The 18,458-nt window shown below is 32.0% G+C and overlaps 3 protein-coding genes across 9 annotated transcripts; 2 read left to right on the top strand and 1 right to left on the bottom strand.

Moving 5' to 3' along the window:
- Positions 1-883: 883 nt before the first annotated feature.
- On the bottom strand, positions 884-2,767 carry LOC110601460 (probable disease resistance protein At4g27220). 2 transcript variants are annotated; one of them, XM_021738606.2, is made up of 2 exons: positions 2,627-2,767; positions 884-2,119 (listed from the first exon to the last, which is right to left on the bottom strand). In XM_021738606.2, exon 2 carries the CDS (start codon positions 2,111-2,113, stop codon positions 971-973), a length of 1,143 nt encoding a protein of 380 aa, XP_021594298.1. In that variant the 5' UTR covers positions 2,114-2,119; positions 2,627-2,767; the 3' UTR covers positions 884-970. The 2 variants fall into 2 exon arrangements, with proteins under 2 accessions (XP_021594298.1, XP_021594299.1); XM_021738607.2 differs by lacking the exon at positions 2,627-2,767 and adding an exon at positions 2,342-2,597.
- A 5,793-nt stretch (positions 2,768-8,560) lies between these two features.
- On the top strand, positions 8,561-11,359 carry LOC110602467. 6 transcript variants are annotated; one of them, XM_043951101.1, is made up of 4 exons: positions 8,569-8,833; positions 9,005-9,121; positions 9,569-10,154; positions 10,586-11,359. In XM_043951101.1, exons 1-4 carry the CDS (start codon positions 8,762-8,764, stop codon positions 10,966-10,968), a joined length of 1,158 nt encoding a protein of 385 aa, XP_043807036.1. In that variant the 5' UTR covers positions 8,569-8,761; the 3' UTR covers positions 10,969-11,359. The 6 variants fall into 6 exon arrangements, with proteins under 6 accessions (XP_021595689.1, XP_043807036.1, XP_021595694.2 ...); XM_043951102.1 differs by having other exon boundaries at positions 8,670-8,696; XM_021739997.2 differs by lacking the exon at positions 9,005-9,121 and having other exon boundaries at positions 8,561-8,696.
- Positions 11,360-14,360: 3,001 nt separating this feature from the next.
- LOC110601610 lies at positions 14,361-18,190 on the top strand (the record flags this gene model as incomplete). The annotated part of the gene is made up of 7 exons (XM_021738804.2): positions 14,361-14,969; positions 16,258-16,398; positions 16,487-16,600; positions 16,709-16,882; positions 17,003-17,118; positions 17,700-17,766; positions 17,876-18,190. Coding segments are annotated over 7 exons (1,227 nt in total), but the record flags the coding sequence as incomplete, so codon positions are not given.
- Between the last annotated feature and the right edge of the window lie 268 nt (positions 18,191-18,458).

The following is an 18,458-nucleotide window of genomic DNA, read 5'->3' on the forward strand; positions in this document are numbered from 1 at the left end:
CACTTAAAACCTCGGCAAATCAACTCTATATTGTACTTTCAATCTACTTTTCTTTTATTTCTTGGTGATCTAATACATCTTTAGTTATTTTATTAATTCACATTGTAACCAATTATTTTTTAAAATAATTATTATTTTCGATTAAATTGCTTATGTGATAACTAAAAAATAATTGTCTTTTCATGGCTTAAAAGATGTGGGAGTCACATTTAATTAATTAATTGATTGATTGATTGATTTAATTAATTAATACCCAGTGGGGACTGCTCTTCCGTTTATAGTTTTAAATAGAAAATTATGCAATAATGAATATGTTAACCCTAAGGTTATCTTTCTTTACTTTCCAATTACTTTAATTGTGCATTTCATTTAATAGATTCATTATCATAATTCGATTAGCTCTCCCTCCATTCGCAAATTAATTCATCAAATTTCAAAAAGATTAAACGATAAGATTGATTCCTAATTTATTTTGCATAGTTAATTTCAGTCACATGAATTGGAGATGAGAGGGAACTAGTTGGGAGATAGAGAGGAATTATGGATCTATGAAAATTCATGGCCTTATGCAATAAATGTAGAGTTGTTATTTAATGTAAAATTTGGAATATTGAGCAATGAGATTTGATGTTTGGGTGTAAGAATACTAATTTTGACTAAACAAAACACGTTGTAATATTCATATTCGCGTAGCTAGTTAGACAATCTTTTTGTAAGAAATTTTCAGATTCATTATTTGTGTTGAATTGTCTGATTTTTATTCCAATTGCGAGAATTTTCAATAAATTTATAAATATTCTAAAAGCTATCCATATGCCATTTTACTTGTGTGTTTTATTTCCCTCATACTCGGTAATAATTATAAATTTAATTAAAGATTATGTAATTAATAATTAAGCTAAGAAATATTATTGTAACAACCAATCATTGCAGATGTAAAATCCAAAATACAACACATAATTCCTGTTGCTCAACTAAGTCTTACAGCACTGAAGCTGCCTCTACACTCTCTGAGTTCGTTCAATGTGCATCTCCACTCATTTATATCATCTACTCCATTCAGTCTAACAGCAGTACTAATTATTTTACCAGGCAAGCCTCCGCATTCCACAATAATTTGCTTCGCAATCTGTTCAACATTTGGAGCAAAGTCCGAAAGCCCTGTATTTTTCCTAAATAAGATCTCTGCTTCTCTGTAAGGAAGCGGCTCAATTTCAATGGCTTCCTGACAGCCCATCCTTTGACATAACCTCAATGATCGAGAGCTTATAATTAGCTTGCATCCTTGCACTGGAGCAGGAATTCCAACCTCATCTTCATTAAAGTAACTTGAAAGACCATCTAACATTACCACATATTTCTTTCTTTTTACTAGTCCTTTATGTAAGTTTGCTGCCCTCTTCCTTGTATCTTCCTCTTCAAAGAGATCAAGCCCTGCTTCTCTAGCAATATCACTCTGCAACTTGTGAATGCTGAAATCACCAGATAAATTGACCTGGTAAACATGATCAAAAGTCTCATCTTGAAGGAGTTGATTATAGATATGAGCCATAATCTCTGTTTTCCCAACTCCCTCTACCCCATAAACGCCAATTCTTAGCACTTGTTCATTCATCAAGCATGCCCAGCTTCTTCCTATAACTTCATTTGAATTTTGACCCACCAATTTTGTTGTCAATAATTCCACTCTACTACTTTCATCTGCATCAAGCACAAGACTATCAAATTTTCCCAGCTCACAAAGCTCTTCTACTTCTTGAATTTCCTTCTCAAGGCGCCTCTCCCACCATGGGGCTAATGAATATTTTCGATCTCCGATTAGTTGTTCCATGCCTTGCACATCTTTTTTCTTTCTTTGAACACTTCTCAACCAATGCTCAACTTCCCTCTTTTGCTTCTTTCCAGAATGAAACTCCGCAAATTCGAGGGTTTTATTAATATCGTACTCCAAACAGCACAAGGTTTCCAATTTTCTTTTGAGAGTTTGCCTACTTCCATCGATACGGTTATGATAGGAAACAGATGGCCACAACTTGTTAAAGACCTCCACCTTTTCCAATATGTTCTCCAAAAACTGCGAACCAATATCAGCAGCTAAGGCAAAGAACTCCATTCTCTACTGCATTCCAAGATACCACAATAAAAAAAAACCCAGATGTTAAAACCACCATATTACATGCCAGAGAAGAAGATCAGAGATAATCATTCAAAAATAGATTTCAGCCGACATAAAAATTTAATGAGGATAAAAGAGAATTTAATCTATCAGAGATGAGCAAAATTAATCTAATAGGCCATTTCAAAAAAAAAAAAAAAAAAAACTAATAGGTATTCTACTTACCAAAATTTTCTACTTTCCATTTTTGTTTTGTTTGTTACTCAATTAGCCGACTTAAAGAGTGTTCAAACCATAAATGATCCTCTCATTCTCCTTGCTCTATAATCAAAATGTAACTAAAAAAATTCTAATATTATTTCAACAACAAATTTTATTAAAAGAAAGAGTAAAAAATAGAAAAAGATGTGGAAAATATATAGAAGAAGAAACCAGGTAAACGAAGAACTGCAACAAAAAAAAATAAAAATAATAAAACCCACTGTTTGCAAGAGGAAACAGAGTCATCACCTGCCAGACTCTGAGTCGAGAAAACAAGAAAAATTATTTCTGAGACCTCCTCAAACAGAAATCAAGGAGGCAAAGACTTGGCTGAAGTATCAAGCATATGCAAAGTCAATGTAGTCTCAGTCCTGGACAATTTCCCAGGAAGAAACATCTTTGCAGACTGGGCCTATGCCGCTGGTTAGATTTGTGTAAGAGAAGATGGGCCGTAACTGAGTCCAATAGAAAAATATTATGTTTGTCCTATAATCCATTAGTACAGCCGGCTGAAAAATTATTTTCCATTAATTAATTTCTTCACACCCACTTAATTAATTTGTCTGACAAATTCCCAAATTATTTAAATTGATTATCCATTTAGGTTTTCCTTGTATTTAAAAAAAGGAAGCCAGCTGTGGAATTCAGAGACTAATGATTTAATCCACAATGTTAATTTTGAAATATCCTGCATAGTTATTATTGGGTTAGGTTAGGTTAGGTTAGGTTGATCGTTTCTTAATTAGCATTGGTCCTGTTCTTGACTCTTTCTTTAGTTTACTATTGTGGAACTTTGTCCTATTCATATTGTGAGAGTCTTGCTACTATAAACTTTATTTATTTTTTTGGTCCGACCATTGAAAATAGCTTTAGATACTAGTATTTAGGTCAAAACCATGGAAATATATACAGGCTGAGATTCTTTTTCCTTTTCTTTTTCTTTTTTTTTTTTTAAATATTGAAGCAATTAGTCAATGGTTTTGACATAAAACTAGATTGTTTGGCCACTTTTGGCCCAATTAATTAGCTGTATTGCCATTATTTATCGTTCATTCACCTTAGCCCTAAAATAGGAAAAGAAAGTTTCATCCGCTTCTATTATTTCATATTATAACTAATTCAAAATTATAGTTCCATATACCATTCGTCTATGAATTTTTAATTTCATTTAGAAAAAATTAAAAAAAATAGTACTCTATTAATTAAAAATTAAATTATTTTAATTAGAAAAAGCAAGAGATCTTTTTGAGTAATGTGACTAGGTCCCAACAGATCTAGCAACTGATCTGATTTAACGTGAAAATACTGAGCCTTAATTAATGAATAAAATAGAGAATTCCAAAATTCCACCAAACCTAGAAAGCTGTTTAGTACATATTATTTTCTAGACAAGTTAAGATGAATTCAACTAACCCTTTAATTTTATAAATGATTATCCGAGACCTTCTCATAAATTCCAAAGCCTTTAAGATTGGCATGCATGTTCTTCGGAATATAAAACAATATATTACTGCATTTAGAGTCGATAACATACAAAAAAGTAAAAATCATTAAAATTGTGGCAGTTAAATATAATTTAAAAGAAATGAACTAATTTTTTTACGTAGTCTGATTGGACAGTAAAATTTAAAAATAAGATCGTTAGCACTATCAACCTCTTTAATATTTGAAATGGACAGACCGACTGCTCTCGAGTGTTCAATGCGAAAATTATTGACCTTTATAAAAATCATACAAACTAAGTATAAATAGATAGAATTAGAATAAGACACCGACCTCCTATACCATGAATGAGCATGTTAATTTAATCCAACTTATGAAATAAACATACTAAAAAATTGATCTAAGTGGCATATATGATAAAAAGATATGGACCGAATCTATCCTCCATTGATCATATACGTTGGGACTTAGCGATATCAATATATATATCTCTATTCAAACTTCAAACAAGGGGCATGATCTCTTTTTTTTTTTTTACAGACTCAATCACCGAAAATTAATCTCGCTATTTTTGAAACACTCATAGAATAACTCTTAAAATAAAAGTTTTTTGAAGATTCCTAACTAATGTTTTATTATTCACTTTTTTTTATTTTTTCCTTTATGTCGATGACTCTTTGATAATTTTTAATTTAATTTGAGTGTCGAAATGTCTCCATCCATTGGAGACATTTTCGATGAATCTCTAATTTTTTTTTAAATATTTTTTTTAAAATTAAATATAAAAAAATATAACAAAATTAATTTTAAATCAATTATCAATTTGTTGAATTAAGCTGCATCTGAACAGCCGACTGAATCTCTAAACGTTAAGAGTTAACTTAATCCTTAAAACAAGAAGTAGTGCAATAATTTTGGGTAAAAGAGCGCATGAAAATTATGACTCTAAATTATTGAGATAATAATTTATGATTTTCATAATTTCTGCTTCCATAATAAATAAGATCTCCTAGCATATAAATTTAAAAATAGAAATTAAAAGATTGAGCAGTGACGTTGAGAGAGTTAAGTGAAGCCATGTGTTATTTCACTCATCACAAAAATATAATTAATACTAAATATAAACATAGAGCTTGTTTATTGTGCCGACACTCGATGTATCCCTTTGTTTAGGGTCCACTTTTTCTTTCAACAGTGCTAGACTGCTAGTAACCTTTTATTTTCGGCTTCCTGAAGACTCCATAGATTGTGTTGAGAGATAAACCATTCAATTAGGGTTTTTAATAAATTTCAAAACTTTAACTACTGTGGAAGACAGAATTTTATAAAAAAATAAATTAAAAAAAGAAAACGGATGATGGGTTATGTGGAAGCTTTAGATAGATCCATTAATAATTAATGTCTCCCTGGCCTGAGATTAAGCTACTTATTATATGTGATGAAGAAGAATGAATATATGTATATAATTAAGACCAGTCTATAATTATGAATTATTATTATTATTATTATTTTATAAACCAAGAGAAGGAGCTGGTAAGAAGCAGAAGCGGAAAGCGTCGTCTATAGTTATGAACTATTCTTCAACAGAAGCCTCAAAGAAAGTAGTTGAATTAGCGAGTCCAGATTTGACTTGGTACTCATCATATCTCTACTGCCATATCTTCATTCACTTGGTCCAACTTCTGTTATCCAATAATTAATTTAATTATTACATATTTATTTATTAAAAAGAAAAATGAATATATATTTTCTTTAAAAAGAACATTTATGAGAAGCTACACTTGAATTTAGCTATATATATATATAAATAAAATTAAATATTTACCATATATATTTTATTTGTATTATAATTTTTATCAATTTTACTTTTTCATATATATTAAAAAATATAATTTTTTTATTAATTTTTCAATTATACACCTTTAAATATATTAATTTTTATTAAATATTAAGAGATATTTTAAAAAAATTAAAATAAAATAAAATAAATTAAGATTATAATAATTCATTTATATATTATTATAATTTAAAAAATTAAATAATAATTTTAAAATAATTAAAGAAAGGTAAATAAAAATTATAAAATATAAAAAATGAATGGAAAAGAGACCAATTCTGCAAGAGCTTTGTGCACATCGTCAAAGGAAAGCTTAGAAAAAAATTTTTTTAATTTGAATTTATGGAGTTGTCATGCTGTCATTCCCGCGTTCTTCTCAGTTTTGCTTTGTCGCTTTTGGACCCCACCATTATTTATTTTTGCTATGACTTGGATATGTCTCATCCATTTCCTATCTCCCACTCTCTTTTTTTTTTTCTTTCCTTTCTTTATGTCTTTATCCTAATATATATATATTATATGTATATTGAATAATGAATATGAATAACATGATTCTAAAAAAAAAAAAAAACTAACTGCCAGTCTCCTTTATTTATTTTACCTTATTTTATTTACAAAAAAATGCTAATAATAAATCAACGCCTATGATTTTTTAAAAAAGAAAACGTAGTTTTATTTATTTGTCAGATTATTATTATTTTTTTAAAAAATAAACATAGTTGACAAAAGTGAGCATGTGATTGTGAGCAGAATCTCATGAGGTAGGGGCATCATTAATTCAAAATAAAAAAAAGAGGGAGCCAAGTGTAATCTTGTCAATAGAAATGGACAAAGGTTCCACTTGGAGAAGTCCACGTGGCAGCGTTAATCTATAACGGTAAAAATTAGGTAAGGGGAAATGAACATTAGATTGGTAAAAACATATAATTGAAGACAGGCAGAGTACAAATTTTCTAGCATCAATCTCAATTAGTCTTTCTCCACTGTACGGCTTTGATTAATTTTCTATTCCCTTGATTTGCGCTGTCCCACTTTCATGTTGGAAAAGCACTAATGGCTTAAATTTCACTTCAACTCTTTGTTAATATTTTTTCAAAAATTATTGGATGTCAAATTTAATAGTATTCTTATAAGAATGAAAGTAAGAGAAATGTTTTCTACAATCACCGTCTAAATGATTATTATTATTTTTTATGTTTCGTTATTTTTTTATATATTGAAAAAATCAAATTTTTGTTAATTTTAATTATATTTATTTTAAAAATATTAAATTTTTTTCAATACTAAAAGATATTTTAAATAGTTTATTAAAAATAAAATAAAATTATAATATTCAATTTATATATTACTACAATATAAAAAATAAAATGAATAATAATTTTAAAATAATAAAAAAATTAATAAACATTATATAATAAAAGAAATAATATAATAAATATAATTATTTAAATTATAAAACATAATAAATTAAATATAGCACTTACTAATGGTAAGTGTATCTGAGTAAATCCGAGAGATTTTAGATTCTATTTTATCGATCTCAATTTCTATTTAAAAAAAATTAAATATAAAAGTATTATAAATTATAATAAAATAATTATAATATTCCTTTATTTTATATGTATATATACACTATATATTAAATGCAAAATATTTCTCACCCGCTGCATGCAGAAGCTTGTGAGAGCTATTTTTTAATTTAATTCATTAATAATTTTAAATCTATTTCATTAATAAAATAAATTAACACATACCATTATTAATTATTTAAATTTAATAAATATTTATCAAAATTAATTATTGATTATCAACAATCAGTAAATTTTATATTAATATTAAATTAAATAACAAGATCACAAAAGTATTCATTATCAATTACATGATGTGAATATATCAGCTATAATGAGACATATCATCATTTATCAAATTGTTATAAATATGATAATGCTAAATTAAATAACAAGGATCATAAAATAATTCATTATCAAATACACTCTATTTGATAATGAGATATATAATTATATATCATGATTAATTATTATTTTTGAAATTAAATATTTTATTAATAAAAATAATCCATGAAAATCTTAATATAGCATGTCCAAACTAATTCGAGTTAGCAGACCTCACATATCATGGAAAAAAAACAATGGAAAAAGAAAAAGAAAAATGTTTTCTTTCCCTTACCATAATTGAAATACTTTAATAACATCTTTTTTTCCCTTAATTTATATTTGGAATAAACAAATTGCAATTTTAATTTTAATTCCCGGCAGCTAATATTATTTATTTATCTATTCAAATGATTACACTGAAGGGAAAGAGAAAGGGTGGAGATGATATCCAGATGCTTAGCATTTTTTTTTCTTTTTCTATTGGATATACATTGGTGAGAATTATTGAATTTACTTACAGAATATTTTAAGGAGAAATGGTTTATAATTAATTGGAATCAAACTTCTCATTTTTATCCATTAATTTTATTATATTGAATTAAATATTCCGTGTCAGAAAAAAAATTAGTACATGAAAATATTAATCTATTAACATGTTTATTAAGGAAAAAAATGTTTATGAAGATCTACAAGAAATTTGCCAATATTTCATAAATTTGGGAGTTGGGAAATTTATTTTGCTACATGGGAAAAAAGTGTAAATCCAAAATTATCAAATTTAAGTTATTTAATTGCAAACCTGCCGATTTTTCACGTAGAAGAGTCAATTTTACGAGCCAGCAAACAATTAGGTAAATCCAATTGGAGCCGGTGCAAAATAACAAAATTAAAAAATTCGGTAAAAAATCACAGAGTTATTTTTATTCCAATTTTGCCCCTTTCACTAGATCCTACCTGTCCCGCTCTTTTGCCCTCTCAAGGTCCGTATATATCCACCCCGCACTGGAGCCAGTCACCATTTGTTTTTCTTTTTCTTTTTTGTTTGGGTGAGAAAAAAGAGCTGAAAATTCCTTTTTGTTCTTCCTCATTTAAAACTGGATAGCACAAACCGACGAATCTACAAACGCGTTTAATGCTTGTAATGGTAATGAAGATGATGATATCATTGTTATCTCCCATAACGAACCTGACATTCGCAGATGCATTACAATGATTTTTTTCTCTCTCTCTGATCGCATTCATTCGTTTTTGTTTGAAAGGAGAGCTGAAGGGGAGATTCTGGTACTGAAGCTCTGATTTTTTTCATCTTTTTTTGTTTGATTTCTCTTTTGCCGTTTTGGGATTGGGCGGAAAGTTCTCTGTATATGCAATAACTGGATCTGATGGTTTAGTGGTACTGGCATTTTATTACTGATAGTGGGAGAATCTGAGTTTGTGCTTTTCTGCGTTCAGCTTGGTTGCCTAGAAGTGGGAGGGAAAAAAGCCAAGAAGAAGTTTTCGAGTGTGCCAAATTTGCTGCTCTTTTTGCAGCTTCTGGGAAAAGAAGATATTCTGCTGTTTCTATATTTTGCAAGTGAATTGCTCAGTACCATTCTTTGGTTTTACTTTACTTTCCCTGATTTGTCTCAGAATAGTTGAGAGTCGATCTTGATTGTTTTTCAATTTATGGTTTCCCATTTTCAGATCCTTGCCTGTTTGGAAAGGGAAAAAAAATTGATTTTGAAATAATTGGATCTTTTCATGACATCCCAAGTTTTAGTCAAATCTCTCCTTATCATCTTTTCATGTTTGCTGGTTCCTTACCTAATAAAACACTCCCATTCCTCCTTATTATGCTCTGCTTCTAATTCTCATTTTTAATTGCCTTTCTCCTCTGATACTTTCTTTATCATCTTCTTACAAGGTCTTTGTATTTTTCATCAGATAGATTTTTTCTTTTGTTTCATGATGTCCTCTAATGAATAGATTTTTTCTTTTGTTTCATGATGTCCTCTAATGACTCTCTTCAATTTTCAGGTTGAAGCTAAACCCAGACCCCTGTTAATGTCGCTCACCGTGAAACCTCATCTTCACCATTACAAGAACAAAATGGGCAAACCCACATCAACAAACAGAGACTGGACACAGATCTATGCAATTTATGGCATGGACCAGTGGCAAACCTTGCTCTTCCTCTTGTGTCACGCCATTTTCTTCTCTATTCTATCCATTCTCCTCCTCTTCTACTTTGATCCAGTCTGCAAGCTCTTAGAGACTGGTCTTCTTCTTTTTACCACCAGCACCAGCAGCACTGGCGCTGCTCGCTTCGCCGCCGGATTCACCGGAAGTGTTACGGCGCTGTCCGCCATCTGCCTGTTCTTCGCAGCCGGGGACTTCTTTTACAGTTCTGTAGCATTGCATCATGATATGGCGCAGAGGATGGTGAGCTATGTGAATGATTGGTCCTCGGTTAAGTTGGCTCTCGATATCGGGTGCGGTCGAGGGATTTTGTTGAATGCGGTGGCTACCCAGTTGAAGAAAACTGGGAGTTCCGGCAGGGTTGTCGGGTTGGACCGCTCTAAAAGGACCACTCTGTCAACGCTCCGAACAGCTAACATGGAAGGTAGCTCTTGTTCGTTAATTAGTTCTAAATTTAGATTTTTTTTTAAATTTTCACTCAATACTTTGAAAATTCTTTTTCTTTAATTTTCGGAGATAATTCATTGAGTTGGGGGTAAATTTAGAAAATTATCCACTTGTTTCATTCTTCCATAGTTTGTTTTTAAAATTGTTTTACCATTGAAATCTAGTTTCACAATTTCTAATTTTCTGAAAATTTTAGCTAATTAACCATTTTAGGGAATAAAATAAGTTAATTTCTTCAAAATATCATATCTAATTGCTATAAGACTCATTTTTATATAAGCTTCAATTTATCGTAATTTTGCCATTTCATATTAATTTTATTCTCAAATTGTTCAATTAATTATTAAATTGATATATTTTTATATATCATTTGAAGTAAATGGATTAATTTGTGAATTATGTAAACAGGAGTGGGAGAATATGTTACATGTAGGGAAGGTGATGTGAGAAGCCTACCATTTGCAGACAACTACTTTGACGTGGTGGTATCAGCTGTATTTGTTCATACAGTAGGAAAAGAGTATGGTCATCGGACGGTGGAGGCGGCAGCAGAGAGAATGAGAGCACTGGGTGAGTTGGTTAGGGTTTTGAAACCCGGTGGGATTGGAGTTGTGTGGGACATTGTGCATGTGCCGGAATACGTCCGACGACTACAGGAATTAAAGATGGAGGATATTACGGTTTCAGAACGTGTAACAGCCTTCATGGTGAGCAGTCACATCGTGACATTTCGAAAACCAAATCAACCTGTATGGAGAGTAAACGAAGTTAGATTGGATTGGAGATGCTGATAATGTGTGGTGAAACATGTTATAGATATTAAAAAAAAAAAAGATGGAGCCAAAGGGAAGACTAGGAAAAAGAATTAATGAAAAAAATATATAACTATACATAAGTTGATGATGAGTTAAGTGTTATATATCTGGTGAGACGAAGTCGATCTAGATGGGTTTACTAGAATTATATACAGTTGATATAAAATGTATATCATGTATGATTATGGATGATAATATTAATAGTTTAATTATCTAAAAATTAAGCAAAATTTGTGATTGAGTCACATATTGAATTGATGGAGTATGGTGTGATTTGAAAGGAAAAAAAGAAAAAGTTATGGGTTGGCAGGAGGATAGATGCTTATGTTTCAAAAGTATGGTAATATTCTAATCCTTACTTTCTAAAGTTTGTTGTCCTGGTTCTTTACAAAAGGTAGCTAACCCTTATTTAGTTGAGATTGCATACTTTCAGGAGTTTTGTTTTATCATAATTTTGCTGATTTAATCCATTGATTTTGAAATCAAGTGTATTTGTTTTATGTAATTCAAAACTGAATTGATTGATTGCATAATTAATTTAGTTGTTTTTTACTTACTATGTTTCTCTTTTTATAGTGAAGTTATGATAAACACATATGACATTTGATTTTTAAGATAAGATGAAAAAATTAAGGTAAAGATTAAACTTACCCAGTTGTTAATCTATTCCAATTGATGTGGTATTAAAAAAAGTGAAGAAAAGATAGTGATTAATTTGGTGAGAGGTGAGAGAAATGGTAATGGGGGTTGTTGAGATGTCGCAATCCTTGATCTTTGAGTGGGGGACATGTAAATGTTTGAACAGAAAACTGGGAATGAGTTAGGTTTGGATATTAAATTCTTTGGTTTATGTCCATTGTTAATGGGAAAGTCGCACTAAACCAATGGCTTGTGAAAATCAAAATGCGCTCTTAACAAACAATAAGATTTAAGCTCATAGCGAGTGAATCAATATTAATCTAAAAGATTCTGAATTTCTCTATTTCATAACTTAAGCAAAATAAAATAAATAAATAAATAAATACAAATAAGAGATGATATTATTTGATGTTTTTGCTATTTTTGACAATATTTTGTTTACGATTAAATCTACCATGAAAGCAAAACCTGGGTGTGGCATAAGGGTCATTATTTATTAGCATCATTTTCGTGATAACCGGTAACTATACTGAGCAAGTTTAATTGCACCATGTGCCCAGCTTTCTTCTAAACTACAAACTTTGCTTTATTATTATTATTTAATATATTGATGCTTGGGAAACACTGTACATGCTTTACTCTAATCAAATCTAAGCCACATCTCTTCTTTCTTTTGCCAACCAAAAAAAAATCAAATCAGCAGTTGAGTTTCAATATTTTATGAATCAATTTCTCAATTACTTTATAATTAACTTGACTAATTTAATTAGGTTTCTATTACTTGGAGGAAAATCACCAGATGGTGCAAACTTCGTTTTTTTCTTTTTAGAAAAAAAATATTTTAAATAATTATGGGCCTCCAAGAGCAAACTTACAGAGATATGAGGTCTAGAAGCCCATTGCACTTACAACTAACCTGGAGCTGGATGTAAGGAGTGTAAAATCTACTGCCTGTGGCGAGAAGGAACCTTCCCCTGCCCTGCCCCAAGGGACAGGGAAAGGCTGCAAATGACAGCAAGAAAGAGACTTAAGCCCGGAAAATAAACAAACCCAACACACAAAATTCTCTCTTTAGGATTCGCAGAGAGCCTACATCTCAAGTGCAATCCTTTTTTGAATCTCATAATAATTTTAATGTCTTTTACTTCAATTAGATTTCCATTTCTGAAAATATGTGCATGTCATGGATAGAAAATGAAAGGAAACTGATTCCAAGAAGTTTATTTCCCCCTCTTAATTTATTCATGTCCCACATTTTCCCCTGCTGATCGAGTGACACGGTTGCTGCCTTCTGGGGGTAGTTGAACTTGCAACTTATGATTAAGAAGCTATACCTTCTTCTATTGGATGTTCAACGAAATTATCTTATGTTTTTTTTTTTTTTTTTTGAACTGGAAATTATCTTATGTTTTAAACTTTGCTTCCACCTCTCATGAAGAGGAGAATTGAAATGAGATCACTGCTTTACCTTGTTCCTTTTTATTTTTTTTTTCTAATGGTCTTCTTGCCTACAGATTAGGATATGCAGTGGATAAGACAACTGACAAGGTTATATTTTCCTTTACAATAGTTTTCTAAATGGATTTTCAGCCAAGCAGGATCTGTCCTACAGAGAAGATACTCCTGCTAATTTATAAAAATCAAAATTTGAACATGGAATGAAGAAACTTGAGAGTCTGATTGCTGTGATCCTTACCGTTCTGCAATTTTCTTCACTGCTACCTTTAGTTGGTTGAGACTTTATGATCTATCTCTACAGCAGAATCGGTGCTTTATTATCTTGACATACGGTCCCAAGGGGAACTTGCTTTGGAATTCTTGGCAACATATAAGTAATCTTCTATCTCTATGCAAAAGAAAACTAGAAGCCAAAATTACATTTTTTTCCCCTTCTTTTTAAGGTTTTCATATAGTGATTGATGCTCTTATAGACTGGCTTAGGAGGTCAAGATTCATTTACTTTATAATAGCTGCAAAGCTAGTGGAAGGTCAAGATGGCCTTATATTGCCAAATGACAAGTGATATTTCTCTTGTAACAGCTGAACAACCTTTCATACTCGTATTTATTGCATTTTAAATCAACCTTATTTACTTGGTGGAGGTTGCTTTAAACGAGTTAAGGAACTACGCTTGCTATATATTTCCAAGTACAAACAAGAATATCTATCTGTTTCAATTGTGACCTTGAAATTTTCCATGGTTTAAAAGAATCAACCAACCAGAGATATTTCAGAGATGGAGTCTTGGTTCCCATTGGATGTGTGGAGCTTGTGAATGGACTGTGGACTACCTATGAATATGATATTGTGGGAGATGATTTTGACCATTTTGGGACCCATATTGAGGGTCTGGGAGATGATTGTATTCCGATGGCCCCACTCTGATGCTACTGTATCAATTAATTTTTATAAAATTAAATCAGATAATATATTCAAAATTTTAATAATAAATAATTGAAATATAGTTCTGCTATATGATTGGTTGTGAGTTTTTTATTATTAAAAGATTTTTTTTTTAAAGCTTTTCTTATGTGGACTGCATTCACTTATCTGAAAACTCAACTAAGAAATGCTCTTCTGCGCCATATCTCAGAGTTAGGCCATGAACTTTTTCTTCCATGACCTATCACCATTCTGCTCCCGGCCTCAGTACGTCAACTCCACCGTTCATCATGATAGAAAAAGGGTGTCCAATATTATTAGCATATTAATAGCACAGCAGATCATGAGCATATCAATATAACCTCTCTTCCCTCGCGTATCCAACTTGGAGCAACAGACGGTTAGTTAGATTGATAACTCGATCAACTCAACTCAGTTCCTCCCAACCTCAACTCAGTTGGCTGCCTATGGCTTCTCTCCACTCCATTTCTCCCCATAGTCTCCTTCCTCTTTCCAAATCCAAAAAACCCACCTCGAAAATCCTTCCTAACTCTCATTTTCTCGGGTCAAAATTTCATCAGAGCCCAATTTTCTCTAGAAGCAGAACCAAAACTGGAAGCTGGCTCTTGAACTCCGTTGTTCAAGAAGAGCTTGATGTTATCCCGGTACAGAGTGGAGACAGCACGGACCAGCAAGAAGGGATGGTGGTGAGTCAGATGGAGAGCGAAGGGACCGATTTGGCTACTCAAGTGAGCGGCTTTGGATCGAATGAGGGGCAATTTTCTTTTGAAGGATTCTCTTCTGCTTCTAGTTCTGTTATTGGAGATGATGGTGGAAGTCAGAGCGAATTGGAAGTGGATAGGTTAATCGACAGGACTATAAACGCAATGATTGTTCTTGCAGCGGGTTCTTATGCCATAACCAAGTTGCTTACAATTGATCAAGATTACTGGCATGTAAGTAAATAGAAATTTTGTGTATATACGCTAATTTTGATTTATGTTGCAAGAGTAGCTATTGATGCCTTATGTTCTAAATTTATGGGCGATACTGTTAACGTTTGATGTTTGTTTCTTTCTCCTCTTCATATATATATTAGCTTAATTACTTTCCTCGTGTGCTATCGTTTTTTTATTTATAATTTTCTTAATACTGCTTTGATATGGTTTGAAACTCGCGTTTGTTCACTCAGGTTTAGAGCAAATGTAAAAGCTCCTCTTGTGTGACATTCTTTCCTTTAGAAATCTATTCATCATACAGTATCTATCCACGAATCAAGAAATTCTTTTTTTCTTGCATTTGGAGCAAGTCGAATTGCATTGCTGTTATAATTATTAGTTTTTGGAAATTTTCTTCGACTCATGATGTGGTATTTTACATTGAACCTAAAATTTTCCGTTTTTCTGTTTTAAGTATTTCCTGTTGTTGTCTAAGTATTACTTTTTTCTTAGCTTTCAATTCCACCGTAGCCAAATCCAAAGAAGCAAGTTAACTGAGCCTTAGATGTCTAATTGATAAATAGATGTTATGAAGTGGTTGCAATACTGACATTCAATATTGTTTATCTTGTTAAGCATCTATCATAAAGGAGTAGAATGATGTGAAATGGAAATTGATATCAAAGAACTTTATGATTTATAGATTTTTGCGTGATCCAAACATGAGTTTCCTCTATCACAATGAAACTGAATATTTCACAGCAAAGCTTATAGTTATCATCTTTTCCTCTGTAAGTAAAATGAACTAGCTGCAAAGGTAGAGCTCAGCTGGAACAAGGCTGATTCAAAAGGATTAGTTGCAATACCAATAATGTTAGATTAGATATAGAAAAGAGGCAGAAAACTTAATGGTTGTAAGAGGATGTTGGCTACATGAGCTAAAACGATTCTGTGTTTGAACTGAAAATGCTGGTTTTGGAACTGATCTGATGGATATTGAAGGTCTTATGGGAAGATTGACAGTGCTATAAATAATATGGTTGAGACAATAAAGGAAAATACAAGACTAATGGTTTAACAGACGCTATTGTGGTCAAGTGACTGAATTAATTCACTGTTGCTTGTTCTGAAGTTTCATGGTAAGCTTTCATTGGAATATTGGGGATTTCATCCAGGAATATTTCCATTCTACAATTATTGCAAAGTGAACATGCTTGAATGTGTTTGATTCACTGTTGGATTGCTAAATATATATAGTTGTTAATAAATTTCATCTCATGCCTTGTTCCTTTGCTTTTTTTCTTAGGGTTGGACCCTTTTTGAGATACTGAGATATGCCCCTCAACACAATTGGACTGCTTATGAGGAGGCTTTGAAGACAAATCCGGTCTTAGCAAAAATGATGATCAGTGGAGTAGTCTATTCTATAGGGGACTGGATTGCACAGGTTAGAGAATGTTGCTAGACTAATTCAGTGCATCTTATTTATCTTGTAAGCTATTCCCTTTTGTTTATTTATTTTGGATCACTGGCAGTGTTTTGAAGGTAAACCACTATTTGAGTTTGATCGAGCACGAATGTTTAGATCAGGCCTTGTTGGCTTTACGTTACATGGCTCCCTTTCACATTACTATTACCAGTTTTGTGAGGTGATTACTATTTTTATTTATTTTCCATTTAATTACTCATTACTTTTATCAGTTCTGATTTTAAAGTTAACTTTTCAGTTTACCTGAGACATTTCCTCTATTTTACAGGAGCTTTTTCCATTTCAAGACTGGTGGGTGGTTCCTGCCAAAGTGGCCTTTGACCAAACTGCATGGGCAGCAGTTTGGAACAGCATTTATTTTACAGTTCTGGGATTTCTCCGTCTGGAATCCCCAGCCAACATTTTCAGTGAATTAAAGGCTACATTCTGGCCGATGCTAACAGTAAGAGAACATCGCGGCCTTTTCTGTGTACTTGTTGATGTGGCCTGTTGTGCAGGCAGGGAAATTTTTAAACGAAATTGTGGCTTAAATTTATATTCTTTGATGTCATCTGTTGTGCAGGCGGGGTGGAAGCTTTGGCCTTTTGCTCATCTTATTACATATGGTGTGATTCCAGTAGAACAAAGGCTTCTTTGGGTGGACTGTGTAGAACTCATTTGGGTGACAATACTCTCAACGTAAGTGGTATTATGGAATTTATTGGAATTTTCATGTATATTAATATTTCCTTCGCTAGAAAGATATAATTTTGGTGCTTTTTATGGTCTAAAATGGGATGTTCTGGACTCTTACTTCTAGGAATTAACGTATTGTTTTAAAGATTCAAGGGCTTAAACCACATGTAATTAAAAACAGAGAAAGTAAAAACATAAAGAGTAAGTTTGCCAAAAAAAAAAAAACTAGCATGTGCTAAATGCTTCTGGTTAATATGCAGAGGTTAATGTGATCTGAGCTCTGTCAATGAAAAACCAGGAGAATTCTTAGGTCTGCTACGGGTTGTTCAGTTGTCCTCCTGCTCCTTTAATTTTTCTTTTTCATTAAAGATTGACCTATAAATTGTGGTTTGTAAAAAAGCAAAGCTGCATACAGTTTTGTTTTAGTGGTTCCTGCAGTGATGGTTCCATATAGGCTTTGGATATTGGGACCTTAACTTGTGGTGCATACAATTTGTTTTGTCCTTCAGTCATCTTGTTTGCTTCTGCCTGTTCTCGTTTTGCTTCAACTAGGTTCTAACATAGAAATCCTTTCTCTTTACCAGATATTCAAATGAGAAATCAGAAGCAAGAATATCCGAGACACCAGCAGAAGTGGGTTCCAGTTCTGAGGTATATGAACTGTTTAATTCTGATGATTACAGGTGCACAAGCAGCTATGCACCATGACAAGTACTAATGTGTTTTTCTTTTTCCCCCTTAATCTCTTCCTTCCTTCCAGGAGTAGATTGAATGCAAACAATCAGGAGAGGTTAAAACATGATGAGTTGCTCAAGTTGGTTGTAGGAATTGAGAGTTGAATCCACAATGTGATGACCAGGTATTGATGGAAGAGCTGCAAAGCAGAAAGAAGCCGGACAGACTGGTTACAGTATATACTACACACGTCTTGCATAGTTGCATGTGTATGTATTAAAATTAGACATACTCTCGGAGATAGTGCTTTAGCGTTTCTAGTTTTCTGCTAACTGTAAAAAGTCACATTGACATGCTGCTTGAAATTTTCTATGGAATATAGAAAGTCATTTTTCTTTGAGATTCTTATAAACCAATCTGTGCCGTGATTACTTTAGTTCATTTGTTGCATAACATTCTTATTATTTCCAATTAATTAAACAGGAAAATGAACAAGCTACATCCAATCCAATAATTATCTAATGCTGTTGGCGTGGTGAGCATGGCGAATTAAGCTTTTTCTCCCGACTCATGCAGGATGCAGAGAGTTGATATCTTGACCATAAAAGGAAGGAGAGAGTTGAATAACCAAGGACTAAGCTGTGCCAAAATCATGCCATGAAGTAGTG

The sequence above is a fragment of the Manihot esculenta genome, chromosome 15 (assembly GCF_001659605.2).
Source record: "Manihot esculenta cultivar AM560-2 chromosome 15, M.esculenta_v8, whole genome shotgun sequence".
Taxonomy (NCBI): domain Eukaryota; kingdom Viridiplantae; phylum Streptophyta; class Magnoliopsida; order Malpighiales; family Euphorbiaceae; genus Manihot; species Manihot esculenta.